The sequence below is a fragment of the Sphaerodactylus townsendi genome, unplaced genomic scaffold (genome assembly GCF_021028975.2).
Source record: "Sphaerodactylus townsendi isolate TG3544 unplaced genomic scaffold, MPM_Stown_v2.3 scaffold_42, whole genome shotgun sequence".
In the NCBI taxonomy this organism is placed as follows: Eukaryota; Metazoa; Chordata; class Lepidosauria; order Squamata; family Sphaerodactylidae; genus Sphaerodactylus; species Sphaerodactylus townsendi.
This window is the reverse complement of record NW_025950605.1, coordinates 1-18126: the sequence shown is the minus strand read 5'-3', so window position 1 is coordinate 18126 and position 18126 is coordinate 1. Positions and strand designations below refer to the sequence as shown.

The window sequence follows — 18126 nt, the reverse complement described above, 5'->3', positions numbered from 1 at the left end:
CTTATGGGGAAAAAAGGCAAAATAGGCAAAATATTTCTTTTAAGATAACAAATACAAGGAAAGTTCATCCTCATTTGCAAAGACGGATGCAAAGATCGTATATAGTGCCTCTGTAGAATACACAAAACTGATATATTAGAAAAGAATACAAATTGGGTAGCAAAATCCCTTCCGGTAATATTTGCATCTCTACAGAGTTGACACTGGAAACCAACACCAGCTTCTCCAGATGTTTTGGGACATAAATAGAAGGGCCGAGTTTTGTGCTCTGTGGTATTTGCAGCATTGAAAAGACAACATTGGAGAAATTGTTGACTTCAAAGGCGGCGTTGCTATTCCTTTTGCACTCTGAAAGATGACCACCTTTCTGGCAATTTCCTTTGCAGCTCTGGTTTTGAATATTCTCATTGGAATGGTGGCCAATAGATTTATTGTCCTCTTCATTTGTTTCGACTGGTTCAGGAGGAGGAAATTATCTCCAACTGACTTGATCTTGTGCTGCCTTGGACTGTCGAGGTTTATAATGCAGATGATAATGATCCTGAATACAAGTGTGCTTTCCTTTGCCAAGCATACCTATTCACAGAAGTACATGTGGATCATCATTACCACATTTTGGATTTTTATGAACACTTTAAATCTTTGGTTTGCCGCCTGGCTCAGTGTTTTGTACTTTGTAAAGGTTGGCATCTTCTCCCACCCTGTTTTGCTCCAAATGAAGCGAAGATTCTCTAGGCTGGTCCCATGGCTGCTTCTTGGCTCAGTGGTCTTCTCTGCTGCTTTGACTATTATTACTATGACAATTTCAATCTATGTTTTTTCTGAAACATGTTTTTTCTACGAGTCACTTTCGCACAACAGCAACAGTTCAGCAGTTGAAGCCCTTAATCCTTGTAGGTACTTACCTATTTTACTCCATTCTCCCAGTCTCATTCCATTTATTGTATTTTTGTTCTCAGCCATTTTTCTTATTAGTTCTCTTTGGAAGCACATAAGACACTTGCAAAGCAGTGGAACTGGCATCAAGGATCTCAATACGCAAGTTCACTTGACTGCCATCAAAACTCTGGCTTCTTTTGCTGTTTTGTACTTATTCAGTTTTGTAGCAGTCATTGTACAACCCACAGTGCCCTTGATCCATGAACATCTTTGGGCAATCACTGTTTTTCAAAATATGAGTGCTATGTATCTTTCTGGACATGCGATCATCTTAATATTAGTGAACCCCAAACTGAAACAGGGGTTTGTCAGAATGCTACCTCATTTGAAATGTTGCTTGTGTGAAGCAACATCTTAAACTGTATGAAAAGACCCTGCAGAGAGGACTTTCTCAGGAAAACTTTCCAGAGGATTTTGACCTTGGACCCTGCATTTTTAAAAATAATTTGTCACATTCATTTGCTTCAACCTTCCATGCCTGGCTGCATGCAGAGGCTGTAAAAAATCCAGTCACAATTAGACTTCATTGCAAAAGCAACATTTTCCATCTTGTAAGGAACCTGACTTAAAAAAACCTTTCTGCTAAAAGTATTGCTTTTTCCATCCTTTTTTGTTGTGTTTGTTTCTCCATAAATGTAGCTAATGAGAACTTGTCTTCCCCCTTTCACCTTCCCCCTCTTGCCGCCAGAAACACGTTTGTATAAAACTCTGGAACCTTTACGCTTCAAGAACCAACTATTATGTATTTGGACTTGTGCAAGTAGGTAGTTAGCTTTCTAATATTCTGAGCATCCTGCTAGCAGTGAATTATGTGCCTTGTTTTTAATCAATCTTTTCTAACTTTCTTCAGTAAAGTTTTACCTAATTTTACGGTGTGTGTGTTTTCAAGGAGGTCTTCTAGGAAATGCAGGTGGGCTTGGTTGCATTACCACACCATGTCCGGCACAGCCTTGTCACCCTGGAGTACTTCTCAAGAGATTTGGTCATTCAAAGAGAAACAAGATGTTTGCTGCTGATGGTAGATAATCAAACATGACAAACCACATGGTTTTTTTGGCAGGTGATGGAGGATGTTTTTTGGAATGCTCCAAAATCCTGGATTTGTCTGATCATTCCAGAAAATCATGTCAGTGACCTCAAACTGTGGAGTGTGTATGTGTGTATATATATACACACACATACATACATACTTTTGTTACGCAAGGGCTGTCCTGAGTCCAAGGGGACACAAGATGCAAAAAAGCACTAAACAGCGAGGAGTCACTCAAAGGAATCACTCTAATTCAGGGGTCTGCTCCCTGCGGCTCTCCAGATGTTCATGGACTACAAATCCCATCAGCCTCTGCCAGCATGGCAAATTTGCCATGGTGGCAGTGGCTGATGGAAATTGTACTCCATGAACATCTGGAGAGCCGCAGGTTGCAGACCCCTGCTCTAATTGCAATGATGTCTGCTATTTTGATAATTGACTTGTGAATTTCCCAAATTTGTTCTGTCATTTCTTTGAAATCCAAATATATGGCAGTGTCTCTACACCGTCCATTTACTTTGTGGTTTTTTTATGATTTTGTAAAATTTTCTATCCTTTATGCCAGTCCTCTTCCTTTATCTCTAGTTAGTTGGCTAAGACTGAAGATATCTTCTGCTTCAAATCTTCATTTCTTGGGTCTTTGTTGTCTGTGTCCTTTCTTAGCCTTAAGGTCTTTTCTCTAATCTGAAACCTGTGAGTTGACTTCTATCTGAACAGATTTTTTTCCAATTTTAATTTCCTTCTTAGTTTTCACCATGTTTTCTTCCAGTTGTACAACTTTTAAAAATCACGTTTGATTTCTTAAATGGCATATCGATATCACTAATTACAAACAGCTCCAGACAGTGCTTGGTTCAGTAAAATTTTTGCCATGATAGTGTGCACCATTCACTTTCTATTACATTTCCTGTTTTTCTATTGCTCTGTGGAGCTCGTTGACCAGAGGTTGAGCAGCTGAGGAGTGCTGTGCATCTTTGCGGACATGCCATCATCTTAATATTAGTGAATCCCGAACTGAAACGGATGTGTCAGGATGCTACATTATTTCAAATGTCACTTGAGTGAAGCACCATCTTAAAACCCAAAAAACCCTACAGAAAGGACCTTTTTTTCTGCAAGAAGGACCTTGGATGTCCTTAAAAAACTCCTCAGGCTCCATCCCACAGCATGTTGTCCTACTAGAAGCCGCACTGAGTGCTCTCAGTGTTCTTTCACATGAAAATGTCTCAAAGGATTATTACCTTGCATCCTGCATTTTTAAAAATACAATTCTTCCATCTGTCGTTGCTTCATCTTCTATTCACAACCACAGCATATTTTTTTTCACTTCCACATGATATTGTGCTCATTCTGAGCATAAGCGTGGCACTAGAACTTTCCCCTTCAAGTCAGGATCTGCCAGCTGAGCTATTCTGTCCAGGTTCTGCAAATAAGGTCCCTGTCACTGATAAGGTCTTGACTGATCTGCTTAAAACGAATCAACAGTGGTGGGCACCATTTACTCATTCCGTTTTCACTGCTGTTAACGTGACTGGCAAGATTCCAATCTGCTGGAAACAAGCAATAGTTGTGATAGGTGGCAAAATGTTCCTCCCTGTTACCTAGGCAAGTGGGGTCTAGGTCAAATGATGCCTCTGCCCCCCTCCCCCCAGGTATGCCAGTGATAAAGGCATACTACCTAAAGGAAAACTACATAAACTTAGCTCAATCATAAACTTAGCTCAATCCTTTTTAGTCCAACTGGGATGTGACATGGCACTCAAGCCACTTAAACAAAGATTGTGGGATATTCCATCTGCACATCTTTGGATGCCCTCCCATACTATATGCTCTCCTTCCTTTTTTATCATCAGTTACATTAGGTTTTTTTCCTTAATTATCTAAGGAACTTAACAGTCGCCCATTATCACTGGCTTTTTACCAAAGTCAGATTAAATATCTTTCCTTCGAAGTCCTCCAAGGCAGATATGCAGGAGTGTTGTACCAGTCTACATTGTACCCTTGAACCATCCAGAGCCTGTCGCTCATTATTTTACCTTGTAATCACTGTGTACGTGAGCGACATGGGTGGATTCTTCCATTATTGACAAGGTTAAGTATAAATTCCATGCAGTCTAGCATGAAATTGTTATTAGAGGACAAGAGTCCTAAAAAAATGTTTAGGAAAAAGTAACAGGGACTTCTGTACACTAATTTTTTTTTAACAGCGCTTATGGGTTGAATGTTATACTTTTAATCAGTGGAGCGAATTAATCTGGCATTTGGTTTTGTATTCTGTATTCTGTGATTTGTGTTGTATTTTGTATTGTTCTATTGACTGCAAAGTTCTAAATTAAATTTTAAACATTGAGAGAATTCTTACCCTTATGAGCAAGCCTTCCATATGAAACAATCTAATGGGAAATCGACAGCTGGAGTTACGATAGTTCCTCCTTTCCTGGGAACCTTCTCTGCCCAACTGCTCATTTCTTCTACTACCCCTCAAGGGGCGCTACAGAACAGGATGAAGACAGGAAGAACAACACACGTTAATGATGGAACAGAATAACAAAACAGTCAAACTACCATCCAAGTGAGTAATGAATCATCCCCTAACAGAAGGTGTGAAGGTTTGGACAAAACTCAGAAATATTTTCAAGTGTCTGGATTTTTTTTCCTTTTTCAACGGAAGCTCCTCCCCCCCTTCTAATTTAAAAAGGGGGGAACACTGACAAAAATTTCCCTAAAAACTCTTATTTTCTCTTTGGGAGTGAGGAAAATGCTTTGTAAAGCAAAGGTTTACTCATTTAAAATGTGCAGTATAAAGACTGTTTTCACGTAAGACAATAAGCACTCTTTTTATGTAAGTCTATTCAAGCGTGCAGAAATACACACACAAGATATTTTCAAGAATATGTTTATTAATAAAATGGTTATGTGCTATAATTTGTATGATGATAATAAGCTATTAAAGATTTCAGTGTTTCCAGATACAGATAACTGTATGAGTTTCTGCTAATTATGAAAATAACAATTGTTTTATTATCAACAAAATATATGTTCTGTTTTCAACTTTCATTTTCATTTCTGTTTCAACTTAAAGGCCAAACTAAACTTGGGCCCTTTCCTCACTTACCGTTTGCGGCACGCTACTCTCAGCGCGAGTTATTTCTGCCACGGGGTCGTGTTCTCCACTGCCCCGCACAGAGAAGGTGCCGTTTCTTCAGCGCCAGAAATGATGCGCGCTGAGGGGACGTGAGAGCGGCAGAGTCGGGGCGGCTGCGTTGTTGCCGCCCAGACTCGTGGGGAGTGCTGCTGGACCCCGCGCTATTTGGGGAGAGTAGCGTGCAGCAAATGGTAAGTGGGGAAAGGGCCATAAAGGTGCCACTGTGGTTGCCACGGGGCAGACTCCATGTGGAAGTTATTTAAAAATGCCTCAGGCAGATTATTGTCTGTGTAGCTTTAAGGACACTGCATTTTCATCTTATTTCATTATCAATTTAGCATCCAGCAATGGGTAGGATCCAGACCCAACTGGCAGTTTTTAGCAAATCCTCCTTCCTTCTAGCAGGTTTCTCCCACTCGGGCTATTCCTCAGGATCCCTCCCTCTCACAGGAGAAGCATTTTGTGGAGATCAAACAGGCTGCAGTGGGAGTAGAGAGGCAGGGTCATTTCTGGCTCCAACCCAAAGAGTAAAGAGTACACAGAGCAGGGACATAGGAATAGATTTCTTATGGATGGGGTTGGGGGGTGCCACGCCTCCACCCACTTCTGGGCGGGATAGACGGTGGCAGCAACACTGATGGCAAGTTGCACTTGGGATGCGGCGAGTGCGCCTCCCTCCCTCCCTTCGCGTCCTTTCCCCTCCTTCCCTCGCCCAGTGCCTGCTGTCACCTGCTGCTACCTCCCAGAGAAGTAGCACCTCGCACGGGGCGACTTCTCGCTCTCTTCTTCTGTGTCACTTCAGTCGCCTGTCCAGCTAGGGGCATCCTCCGTAAGTGCAGCCGCCCCTGCAACTTACTCTGTTCGTCAGCTTGCATGGCTGGCTTGCACTGGCTTGCAATGGACATGCAATGGGGGGGTTTAAATCTGAGAACCCCCTAACCTATGTCCCTGGCTCAGAGAATTGAATCCTTCCCAGACTGCTTATCATACCTCTGATGGAAATCAGAATCTTTGCTCTCCTGAAAAACACTGTGCCTGTAATTCTTCTTCAGTCTGCTTTTTGTTACTCCTTTGCTGCATTGATAGTGGCACGTAGCTGGCCCACCCTAGCCAATCAGGAGAGGAAAGCCAGAACCTCAGTTTGAAAGGATGATTATGCTCATGGGTATTATTTGCTATTGATCTCTGGAACTGAGAACCTCCTGGGAATAACCACAAATGCCTTTATTGTAGCTGATAATCTTCTGCTAATGACATTGTTCTCATCGCCAGTGACCAAATCTTGTTCTCACTTGGACTGTCCAGTCTTTGTGTTCAGGATGTTGCAGAGCTTCTTTTACAAGGAACTCTTCTGCAAGTGTTCTGGCTCACGAGTCTTTTGCTTCTTCTTTGTGTTCAACAACTCCATTAGTCTTTGGCTGACTGATGTATAAGGGCCTTTCCCCACTTTTCCCTCCGCTGCCGTCGCTGCGTGCAGTCCCCAGCGCGCGGCATCCCTGGCGCGCGCCCGGGCATCCCCACGACCCCGCGCTCTGCGTGGGGTCATCAAAAGGCGCCCTTTGCAAGAGCGCCAGGGATGCCTTGCGCTGAGGGGGAGCGACAGCAACAGCGTCGGGGCGGCTGTGCTGTCACCGCCCCTCTCGTGTGGAGTGCCGGGGGATCCCGTGCTACTCTCCTCAAGGAGCGCGGGGCTTAAGGTAAGTGGGGAAAGGCCCTAAGTTGTCAAGCAGCTAGGTGATGATGAACCGCATTCCACATCTTCTCTTCCTGTGGATGAGGAGGATTTTCATAAAGAACAGGTCCTGGATACATGGATTTGGTGTAATTTGCCTCTAGCTGTTGTGCCACAGATATGCCCCATGATGTTGCAGCCAACCTCATCAGCAACTCCTCCAAGTCATTCCTTAACTTCTGCAATAACATTTCATTCTGCCTGAATCTCAATCTCTTATGACATTGAACAAATTTCAGCCCTGTTCTTAAGAAGAATATTGGGAGTACCTAACAGTGTCACCTTTTCTACTCTCTGCCTTGAAGCTGAAATGCCACTAATTGAAACCAAAGCATGGTTCCTAACAATAAAATATTGGCACAAAATGCACTATAGACCACTGACGAGAGATCTAATTTTTCATGTTCTTACAGATAATCATGTCTCACAATAGTTGAAGACATTTACCTCTAAAACTAGGAGTATTGGGATCTTCCTTGAATCCTTGCAGGAATCCAAAGAACACTTTATTTTGAGATAAATCAATGACAGACTCGATTGACCATTAGTAGCAACTATTCTATTCAACTAAAGTAACAACAGGTTCCCCGTGTCTTTGGAATTTAACCCAACTACGAGGTTAGCATCAATTACCTTACCAATTTGGTATCTGTTGATCCACAAAGAGCTTTTGTTGCCAGGAGGGATATAAATCCAACAAAATAAAATATATAAAAATAAATGTGACCAGAAGCTTATTTGTTCGGAAAAACAGAGGCAGATGTCAAAGAGTAACAGGCCTTGTTTGTGTATTTGATCACAACAGCAAGAATACTTTTGTCCAGAAATTAGAAAAAGCAGACAGTATTGAATGTGGATGAGTAGACTGAGACAATTTGGCCTATTGTCGCATTAGACAAATTGACATGTCTCTTAAGAGAAGATTCACAAAGTGTGGTTCCCATTTATTAAGTATATGATGTTGTATCTGAATTATTTGTTTGTTTGTTTGTTTATTAGGCTTGATATGCCGTTTGTTTGTTTATTAGGCTTGATATGCCGTCCACCCCCCGAAAGTCTATAACTTATTTTTAATTCCCAAAAAAATACATTAATATTATGTATATTGGAAATATACAGTTAACTATTAGAAAGATCGGATGTATTTTATTATGACTTAGTGGAGGCATCTCACAGCAAACACTATAAGAATATTCATTCTTGGGGGAAAATAGAGGGAAGTCAGTGACAACAACTTGTATGATTTTTGTATTTTTTCTTTTTTCTTCTCTTTTTCTTTTGTATTCCTTTTCATGCTTTTTTCTTTTTCTTTTTTCTTATTATTTTGTGTAATAACATAAGACATGTGTTTTAAGCAAGTTGTCATTAAATTATGTATACTGTACATACTGAATATAATAATATTATAATAATATTCTTTTTTCTTAAAAAAGAATGCTGGATCATAATTTCTGGAGAAAAGTGCAAAGGTTCTCTGCAGAACATACAAATGTGACATTTTAGAACAGGATATAGACTTATGTTGCAGTCTCAGCTGAGTTACCCTAGTCAAAATCCATTAAAGATAATGGAGGTAGATGGGGATAACTCGCTTCAATAGAATCCTGAGGGACACATAAGAACTCAGGCAGGTTTGAATGCATTTCAGGTGTTAAAGGGAAACCAAGGCTCACAGAAATCAAGAAAATAGATTATCCTGGAGGGCTGTCTCGAAGTTCAGGCAAGGGTGGAGCGAGGGGGAATTGCACCCGGGGCATGCACGTGCCCTGCACCCCTGCCATGGCACCGCCTGCCCCAGAATGCCCCAGGACACCCCAGCCACGCCCCAGGGGCATCACACGCCTGGGTGTTGCACCCCCCCTTTTCCGTCGGCACTATGACACTGAGTTCAGGTGCTTGAGTGATTTCACACAGTATCAGATCAGCAATCATACTACCACAAAAAGTCACCCTATTAAATATCCAACTAATTAACTGTTTAGAACAACCTTTCTGGCAAAGTCACAATTAAGCAATAGAGTCAGGCCTTTCAAAATTATGAAAACAAAACAACAAATGGAATTTGGCAAAATATTTGTTTTAAAACAACAAATCTCACAAGCATACACAAACCTGACATATTAGAACAGGATGCAAACTGGGTAGCAAAATCCCTTCTGGTAATATTTGCATCTCTATATGGTCAACACTGGAAATCAACACCAGCCTCTCCAGATGGTTTTGGACATAAATAGAGAGGCAAAACGTTGTGCTCAGTGGTATTCATAGCACTGAAAAGACAGCACTGGAAAAAGTGAAGACTTCAAAGGAGAAGTTGCTGTTTCTTTTGCACTCTGAAAGATGTCCACCTCACTGGAAATTGGCTTTGCACTTCTGGTTTTGAATACTCTCGTTGGAATAGTGGCCAATGGATTTATTGTCCTCTTCATTTGTATCGACTGGTTCAGAAGCAGGAAATCATCTCCAACTGACTTGATCTTGGGCTGTCTTGGGCTGTCGAGATTTTTATGGCACATGGTAGCGATCCTGTCTTCAATCGTGCCTTTTTTTTTCAACCACACTAATATACAGAATTTCCCTTCGACCGTGATTGCTGCAATGTGGTCCTTTGTGAACAACGTGAACCTTTGGTTTGCTGCCTGGCTCAGTGTTTTGTACTTTGTAAAGGTCGCCATCTTCTCCCACCCTCTTTTCCTCCAAATGACCACCCCCCCATATCCTCAAATGTTTTATAACTCATCTGGTCCAGGAGCTCTCCCCATTTTTTAAAGTCTCTAATACTTTCTTTCACTTCATTTTCTATCATTTCTTTATTTAGTAATTGGTCTTTCTCTATTTTTGGTATTCTCAGTGTTTCTAAATAACTTTGCATTTCCTCTTCATTTACATTCCCTGTATTGTACAAGTTTTTATAGAAATTGACTAACTGCCTTTCAATTTTTCTTTTTTCAAAATCACCTCTTTCCCTGACCTAATTTGCATTATCATTCTTCTTTCCATCATTTCTCTAAGTTTTGTAGCTAGCCATTTTCCAGGCTTACTTGCAAACTGAAAATCTTTCTGTCTCAAAATTTTCATTTTGCAATGATTTATTCAAATTACTGCAGGTCCAGTTGTTTTCTTAGCCCTATTAACATCATATAATTTTTAAATTATTATTTGGATTCTTTACCAATTTTTTTCTTTTTGCAATCTGTTTTACTTTCATTTCTTTATTCTTCATATATTTTTCATGCTGTAGGATAACTTAATAGTATCCCAATATCCTTCATTTGTAAACATAGCCTCCCTGATGCCCATATCATATCTAATCTTGTCTGTCTGCGGAAAAGGTATATTCCTTAGCTGTTCCAACTTTTTTCTCCACACAACTTTTATTTTTAATCACTGAATCTTTGAGTCAAAAACTTTAGGTAATCTGTTTTTGTCTTTTTAATAAGTACTTCTTTTTCTTTCCCCCTTTCGAGTCTAATAAAGGATTTACTACCTCATTGAAGTCCCCCAGCAAAATAGCAGTTCAAGTCTTAATTCTTGCTATATGTTCATAGCTACACCTCTCTTTTTCTTTGCATACATTTGCCCTACTGGTCACATTTAAGAAAATTTTCATCATTTTTTCTGACATGAGTTTCTTGAATACATGTGATATCATTAAACATTTGCATTAAATAATGGAACATTTTTCTCCTCTTATTGGCTGAATTTAACCCATTAACATTGCAGGTGAATATTTTACAATTCATTTTTACACCACACAGAGAGCTAAATAAAAATTAATTATGAAAAAATATGAAACATCTTACTTTCTACTAGTATTATGCAGTCACCATAATTAAATCCATTCTGTTCCTTATCAGGAAATCTTTAGCTTTACAGCCTGAGTCTGTATTATACAATTTGGACTTGTACGTAAACAACAGTCCTAATTTCTCCCATCTAAAGTTTATATCATGTTTTTCAATACTTCTACCAAGAAATCAGATTATTTTCTCTTCCTCAGGAATTTCTTTAAACATTGTCATTGGTTGTTTCCACACGGCAGAATTATACTTGTGCACCAGCGGCTTCTTATAATCTGGGTCTATTTTATTCCGGTTTGTCTGTTCACATGTCTGCCTGTTTCTATGAAGGGATCGAGTGAAGAAAGGGAGGGAATACCCCAGTGTGTTTCAAACGAGCCCAAGACTTCTGTATTTACACCACAAGAGTGTCCACGTATTCCTGGTGTCCCACGTTCTGATTGGCTGTTGTTTTTGAGTGGCAGCTTGAATGACTGTCTTTGCCCTGGCTTTTGAATTTTTATACCACAAGCATGTCCACGCATGGCCGGTGTCCTGCGTTTTGATTGGCTGTTGCTTTTGAGCAGCAGCTTCAATGAACATCTCCGCCCTACCTGTTGAATTTGAATTGCTGTTGACCACCTTTACACCAGCTGTGCAATTTCTTGGTAGGAGCAGAGGCGTTCCTCCCATTGGGCAAAGTGGGCAGTTGCCCTGGGCGCAGCCCTGTGGGGGGCGCAGGTTTGTTTGTGGGATTTTTTGTATTTTCAGTGTTTTTCCATTTTTGGCCTGCAGAGGGCACAGTTTTTAGGCTAGCAGCACCAAAATTTCAGGAATGTTTTTGGAGACTCTCCTGATGCTATCACCCAGGTTTGGTGAGGTTTGGTTCAGGAAGTCCAAAGTTATGGGCTCCCAAAGGGGATGCCCCATCCCCCATTGTTTCCAATGGGAGCTAATATGAGATGAGGCTACACCTTTGAGGGTCCATAACTTTGGACCCACTGAACCAAACTTCACCAAACCTGGGTGGTATCATTAGGGGAGTCTCCTAAGGATACCCTGAAAGTTTGGTGCTGCTAGCTTAACAATTGCACCTCTGCCAGCAGGCACTCCCCAAATTTCCCCAGATTTTCGTATTAAATCCCCCCGCCTTTGACATGGATTTAAAGGGAGAATCTGAGGTCCCCAGTTTAAACATTGCAAGTGATGCTGTTTCAGGGTGGGGGAGAATCAACCCCAAAATAGCATCACTTCCAATGTTGTTTAAACTGGGAACCCCAGATTCTCCCTTTAAGGTAGATTTAAAAGGAGAATTTGGGCTCCCTAGTTTAAACACCATTGAAAATGATGCTGTTTGGGGGTGGATTCCAGCATCACTTGTTTAAACTAGGGAGCCCAGATTCTCCTTTGAAACATTGAAAGTGATGCTGTTTCCCCCAATTGGGAGTACTGGATACAACACCATAAAATGTTTTCATAGCAGTAATAAAACATTTTGGAAGTATTTTGAAAATGTTTTCAAAAAATTATTTCTGCTGTGTGGCATGGCTTATTGCTGTGCTCAGATCTGTGAGTTGGGGCATGTTCTATAATGTGATGGTGACTTTGAAACAACCTGGTGTAAAAAATCATTGCTTGGTCACAGTGGGGGAGGGTGGCTGCCCATGGGGGGCGCCAAACTCCAGTTTGCCTAGATACGCCACTGGGCGTAGCTGCAAGGGGGGGTGCACGTTGCATTGGGCACGCGCCTGGGGGGGCATCAAACTCAGGTTTTGCCCAGGGCTCCAGTTTGCCTAGTTACGCCACTGGGTAGGAGCATGTTTTGAGAGCCACATAGATCCAGAGGTGGCGCAGCTGCTTGGTGTGTTTGTGGTGCTAATGGCACACCTTCTCTGCCTCATGTAAGGTTCCTTCACTACATGCACCCACTGCAAGGGAGAGATGGCCCAAGCATCTCTTCAGTCTGCTGCATTGAGGAGACATCGTAGGCAGGCATGGTTTGCCCTGGTGACTGACCCCCAGCTAGGAATAGACTTGATCTACCCAGATCAACTAATTAAGTATATAGACTGGTGGACTCCTATTCTTTCAGCGCTCTTTACTGCTATAGATAGATCTGACATAATTCCTGAAGGCTGGGTTACAGCAATTATTATTCCTGTGTTTTTTTTTTTAAAGGAAATAGAAAAGAGCCAGCAAACTATAGATCTATAAGTCTATTAAGCACGGTGAGCAAAACACTTGCAATGGAAACTGAGTGACTGGTTGATTCAACAAGATCTTACTGAAGAAGAGCGGGCTGGCTTTAGGGAGGGCCATAGTTGTCTTGACCATTGTGTGATTTTAAACCATCTGATGGCCAAGTATAGGTCAAATAAATACACATTCCTATATCTGGCCTTTATTGATCTTAAATCGACCTTCGATTTGGTTCCCAGGAACAAGCTCTGGAATAAACTTGCCATGGCTAATATAGATAAAAGACTTCTATTCTTAATAAGGGCACTATACAAAAATACCTACATTAAGATCAGATGTAATCCTCAGGGGCACCTGAGGCTTCTTCTTCTTTCCGACTGGTTTCCTGCACGTGCAGGGTCAGTTTTGTAACTGACTCTTCCAAAGGTCACAATTTTGAGTGTCTTCTTTGCTCGCAGGTTCTTTGCTCGCAGGTCTTCATTGATTGTGTCCATCCACTGTTTTTTGGATCTGCCACGTGGGCGGCATCCACCAGGTTCAAGGTGCAGGGTTGTCTTTGCTACAGATGTTTCCTCACGGTGCATGACGTGGCCATACCACCTTAGCCGTGCCTGCCTCATGTACTGGTCAATTGGTGTTATTTTAAGTCTTTGCCGTATGTCATCATTCGGCACATGGTCGAACAGCGTCAGGTTTAGCATCCATCGAAGCATCCTCATTTCCATGACATGAAGGACTTGTTCATGTTTTCTTGTTGCTGGCCAGCATTTAGCTCCGTACAGTGCTACTGGGCAAACAACTGTTTTGTAGATTTTGGCCTTTAGGTGTTCAGGCATTTTCTTGTCACACAAGATGCCAGTGGTTTGCCGCCATTTAAGCCACGCAGTATTGACTCGTGACCAGGCATCTGTCAATGTGTTTCCATCAGTTGAAACCAGCCCCTCGCCTTGCTTTGGGTGGCAACTTGGAGGCCGAGTTGGGAAGAAGTAAAAATCATCCTACCCATCTGTGGAAGGCGGGAAAGTACATCAGCCAAGCAATTGCATGTGCCTGAGAAAAAAATGGAAGGTGAAATCAAAGTGTGTGAAAAAGTAACCCCAGTGAAGTTGTTTAGCATTCAATTTACTGGTGGTTTTCAGAGCAGCCAAATTTTTGTGGTTTGTCCACACTTCGAAGGGGTGTTTGGCCCCTTGGAGCCAATGGCGTCACGGGGCTAAGGCTTTTTTGATGGCCCCTGTTTTTTTTGTCACACACTGTCCAATTTAACTCGGACCCTGTACACTTTTTTGAGAGGAACGCACATGCATGGAGCCTCCCATTGTCCCCAGACTGGAGGAGGGCGGTGCCCAGGGCAACATCCAAGGTATCTATATGGACTGTGAAGGGCTTATCAGTGTCCACATGGCACAAAATGGAATTGAAAACAAAAGCATTTTTGAGGTTTTGGAAAGCTATTTGGCAATTCTCACTCCAGGCCAAAAGGGCCCCCGGTTTTCCCAGGTGGTGAGGGCGCTGCCAGTCATGTGGTGCCCAGGGCATGCCCACTGGCTTGCCCCAGGGTAGTTACATGACTTTTACTGTCACAAAGAGGATACATCTTAAAAAGACAGATGGTCAAACAGATTTTGAACAACTGAAAGTCTAAGCTGTAAGGTTCCTTACAAGCTGGAAAAATGTGTTTTTGCAAATGTGTCTCATTATTACTGGATTTTATGGAACCTCTGCATGCAGCTAGTAAACAAAGTCCCATAAAGCACCAATGAGAGAAAATCAGCATTTCCCTCAGTTATTCTGAAGGTGGAACTTATTTTTGTACCCTGTTGGTGAAAGGATACTAGCAGTGTCTGTACAGGGTAGCTCTGCTCGTAGGCGCTGGCTTGAAGGGGAAATTCAAGGTGCCATGCTCATGCTCGCATGAGCACAATATCAAGTGGAAGTAAAAAAATGTGATGGCTGGGAATGGAAGGAGAAGCAGATGTGTAAGAAGAATTTTTTTAAAAAATACAGGATCCAAGGTGACTATCCTCTGGGAAATTTCCATGAGCAAGTCCTCTGACAGCACTCAATTGGGCTTCCATTAGGAAAACATTCTGCAGGATTATGTTCCAAGGGTTTTTCTGGGTCCTTCTTGAAGAAAAGAATGTCTTCTCTGGAGGGTTTATTGGTAGATTTTAAGATAGTGCTTCACTCAAGCAACATTTGAAATGACGTAGAATCCTGACACACCCCTTTTTCAGTTTGGTATTCACTAATATTAAGATAGTGGCATGTCCAGAAGGATACATGGCACTCAAATTTTCAGAAACAGTGTTTGTCCAATGGCGTTCAGAGGTCAAGGGCAATACGGATTGGACAGTGACTGCTATGAAACTGGACAAGTAAAAAACAGCAAAGGAAGCCAGAACTTTGATGGCAGTCAAATGAACTTGTGTGTTGAGATCTTTCATGCGAATTCCACTGTATTGCATATGTCTCAAGTGCTTCCCAAGAGAACTTATTAGGAAGATTGATGATGATAAAAATAACATCAATGGAATTATATTGAAGGCATTGTGTAGAATACCTTTGTACATAAAACAGTTAAGGGTTTGAATTGTTGAATCGCTGGTGTTGCATGAAAGTGACTGAAAGGGACCAACGTTGGAGAAGACATAGGGCAAAAGTGTGGTAATAATAATAGTCACAACAGCAGAAAAGACCACTGAGCCAAGAAGCAGCCATGGGACCAGCCCAGAGTATCTTTGCTTCATTTGGAGGAAAGAAGGGTGAGAGAAAATGGCGATCTTTACAAAGTACAAAACACTGAGCCAGGCAGCAAACCAAAGGTTCACACTGTTCATAAAAAACCACATTGTGCTAATCGTGAAAAACAACATGTAATTCTGCAAATAGGTCATCTTGAAAAAGGAAGTCATAATTGCATTGAGGGTCAGTAACATCTGCCATAAAAATCTTGAAAGACCAAGACAGCACAAGATCAAGTCAGTTGGCGATAATTTCTTGCTTCTGAACCAGTCGATACAAATGAAGAGGACAATAAATCCATTGGCCACCATTCCAAAGAGAGTATTCGAAACCAGAAGTGCAAAGCCAATTGCCAGTAAGGTGGACATCTTTCAGAGCGCAAAGGAAACAGCAACACCTCTTTAGAAGTTCCTCACCTTTTCCGAAGCTGTCTTTTCCGTGCTGAGAATACCACACAGCACAACATATTGCCTCTCTATTTATGTCCAAAACCATCTGGAGAGGCTGGTGTTGATTTCCAGTGTTGACCTTGTAGACATGCAAATATTACCAGAAGGGATTTTGATACCCAGTTTGCATCCTGTTCTAATATGTCAGGTTTGTGTATTCTACAAAGATGTGATCTTTGCATGCATCTTTGCAAACGAGGACCCACACCATTTCATTAGATTCAGCAAAGGATTAAGTCTGGACTGGGCTGTTTGGCTGGAATTACCACAGTGTCTTGCTTTGGCAGATGCTGCTCAACCTTTGGAGGCCTTCCAGGTTCACTCTGACACCTCCAGCAGTCGGGGTTTCAGCATGTTTTTACAGAGCAGTGGTTCATGCAACGATGGTGCAGCAGCTGGGAAGGCTCAGGTTTACTGCGGGACCTCACTTTCCTTGCATCCTTCCCCATCCTGGTTGCAGTTTATTTGTAGTGTGACCTATTTAAGAATAAGCGCATTCTCTCTTGGTATGACAACCAGGCAGTTGTCAGGGTTATCAACCGCCAAATGTCCTGCTCCAAGGGAGTCATCCATTTAAACTGGGCCAGAGGTGTAGCTGGGCCAGACTGCGCCCGGGGGCAGATTCTATGTTATCTGCCTCCCCATGCCCCCCCCCCCACAGCTTCCTGCCCCCCTACAGCCCCCAGCACCTCCCCCACTTACCATAGTTTAGGCTGAAAAAGTTCAGTTGAAAAAGTTCAGACCTGTTCAGTTCAGGCTGAAAAAAGCCTTGGTGGGAACTACACTACCCAGGAGACCTTGGGGCTCGCAAGGTCTCCTAGGTAGAGAAGTTCCCACCAGGGCCCTTTTCAGGCCACTTTTCAGCCTGAACTTTTTCAGGCTGAGCTAAGGTAAGTGGGGAGGGCACAAAGAGGTGGCGTGGCCATGGGCAGGAAGGGGGAGGGATCGGGGCAATTTTCTACCCCCTAGGTGCATGCCCTGTGCAATGCACACCCCCTGTCCCCTTGTATCTCTGCTACTGGTCCAGGCACTGACAATGGCATTGTTTTGAGACTTGGCCCCCAATGTGAGATGTCACACCGTGTTCCCACTGGACCTGTGGAGCCTTGGCAGCACCTGAACATCCAGGGAGTTCTTGGATCCCTGGCCCCTGCAACACACCAGGCATACCAATGGGCTGTGTCTGCCTTCCTGGCTTTCTTGGCCCCCTCTGCCTTTCAGGATTTTTCTCCATTCATGGAGGTGATAGTCCTTTGCTACCTGGAATACCTTTAGGGTCAGGGCTAAGCCTCCAAGACCTTGCACATGCACCTAGCTGCCATTTCCTTTGCCAGGCATTGGGTGTAGCTGACCCATGTAGCAAGGAGAGTGAGCAACCTTGGCCTTGCCAGCCATGAGACTATGTTTTGGATGCAACAGAGAGGGATGAACTGGGATGCCTTGCTATCAATGCTGGATGAAGCAGTTGCGATGGTAAGACCACCACACCTTGATCATCAAGGTGGGAGAGAATGATTTGTCTGTGGAAAAGAGCATATTGCTGCCTTGCTGCATAGTGTTGGACTTGGAATACGTGACTTGCTGGCATTTTTTGGTCACACTTATTGGAGCACCAAGTGTGAAACAGGGTATTGGCACTGAAGAAAGGAGACCTTGCCAGACGCAGGACCTGTAAGACTGTGGTGCACCTTGTCAATCTCTGGGGGGTAGGTGTGCCCCCACCTGGACATTTTGTTTTCTCCAGAGGAGAAATCTCCTTTGTAAAGGAGAAATCCATCTGTTGGAATCAGGTATTGACCTTTGGCTGAAAAGCATCAGATCTGCATGGTGTGATTGGATACTCGCTCAGGAAGCTTTGGCAGGAGTGAGACAGGGTCCCTTGCTCTTTGGCAAGTTATGCATGGGGACTGATCCATTCAGAATAGGAGGAGCCTTCATGTTGGCCCTCCTCATTTGGTGGGGGATTTTATAAGAGGCCTTGGGGTGGAGTGAGCCTGTGGATTGTATTTCCAGGCAGGGGCTGCTGGTGTCTCGCTCCCTCTGGAGATCCTACACACACACACAAAGCCTTTATTGGCATCATACAGTAAAACAATTTGTAACCAAAA

At 42.7% G+C, this 18126-nt stretch overlaps 1 protein-coding gene across 1 annotated transcript; it reads left to right on the top strand.

Annotated features, from left to right (window-relative positions):
- The first annotated feature begins 355 nt into the window (after positions 1 to 355).
- Positions 356 to 1297, top strand: LOC125425416 (taste receptor type 2 member 8-like). Its single transcript, XM_048483023.1, has one exon. It carries the CDS (start codon positions 356 to 358, stop codon positions 1295 to 1297), a length of 942 nt encoding a protein of 313 aa, XP_048338980.1.
- The last annotated feature ends 16829 nt before the right edge of the window (positions 1298 to 18126 follow it).

What these genes read in the sequence shown, in the direction of transcription:
- LOC125425416 (XM_048483023.1), top strand. Translation starts at nt 356, where the DNA reads ATGACCACCTTTCTGGCAATTTCCTTTGCAGCTCTGGTTTTGAATATT.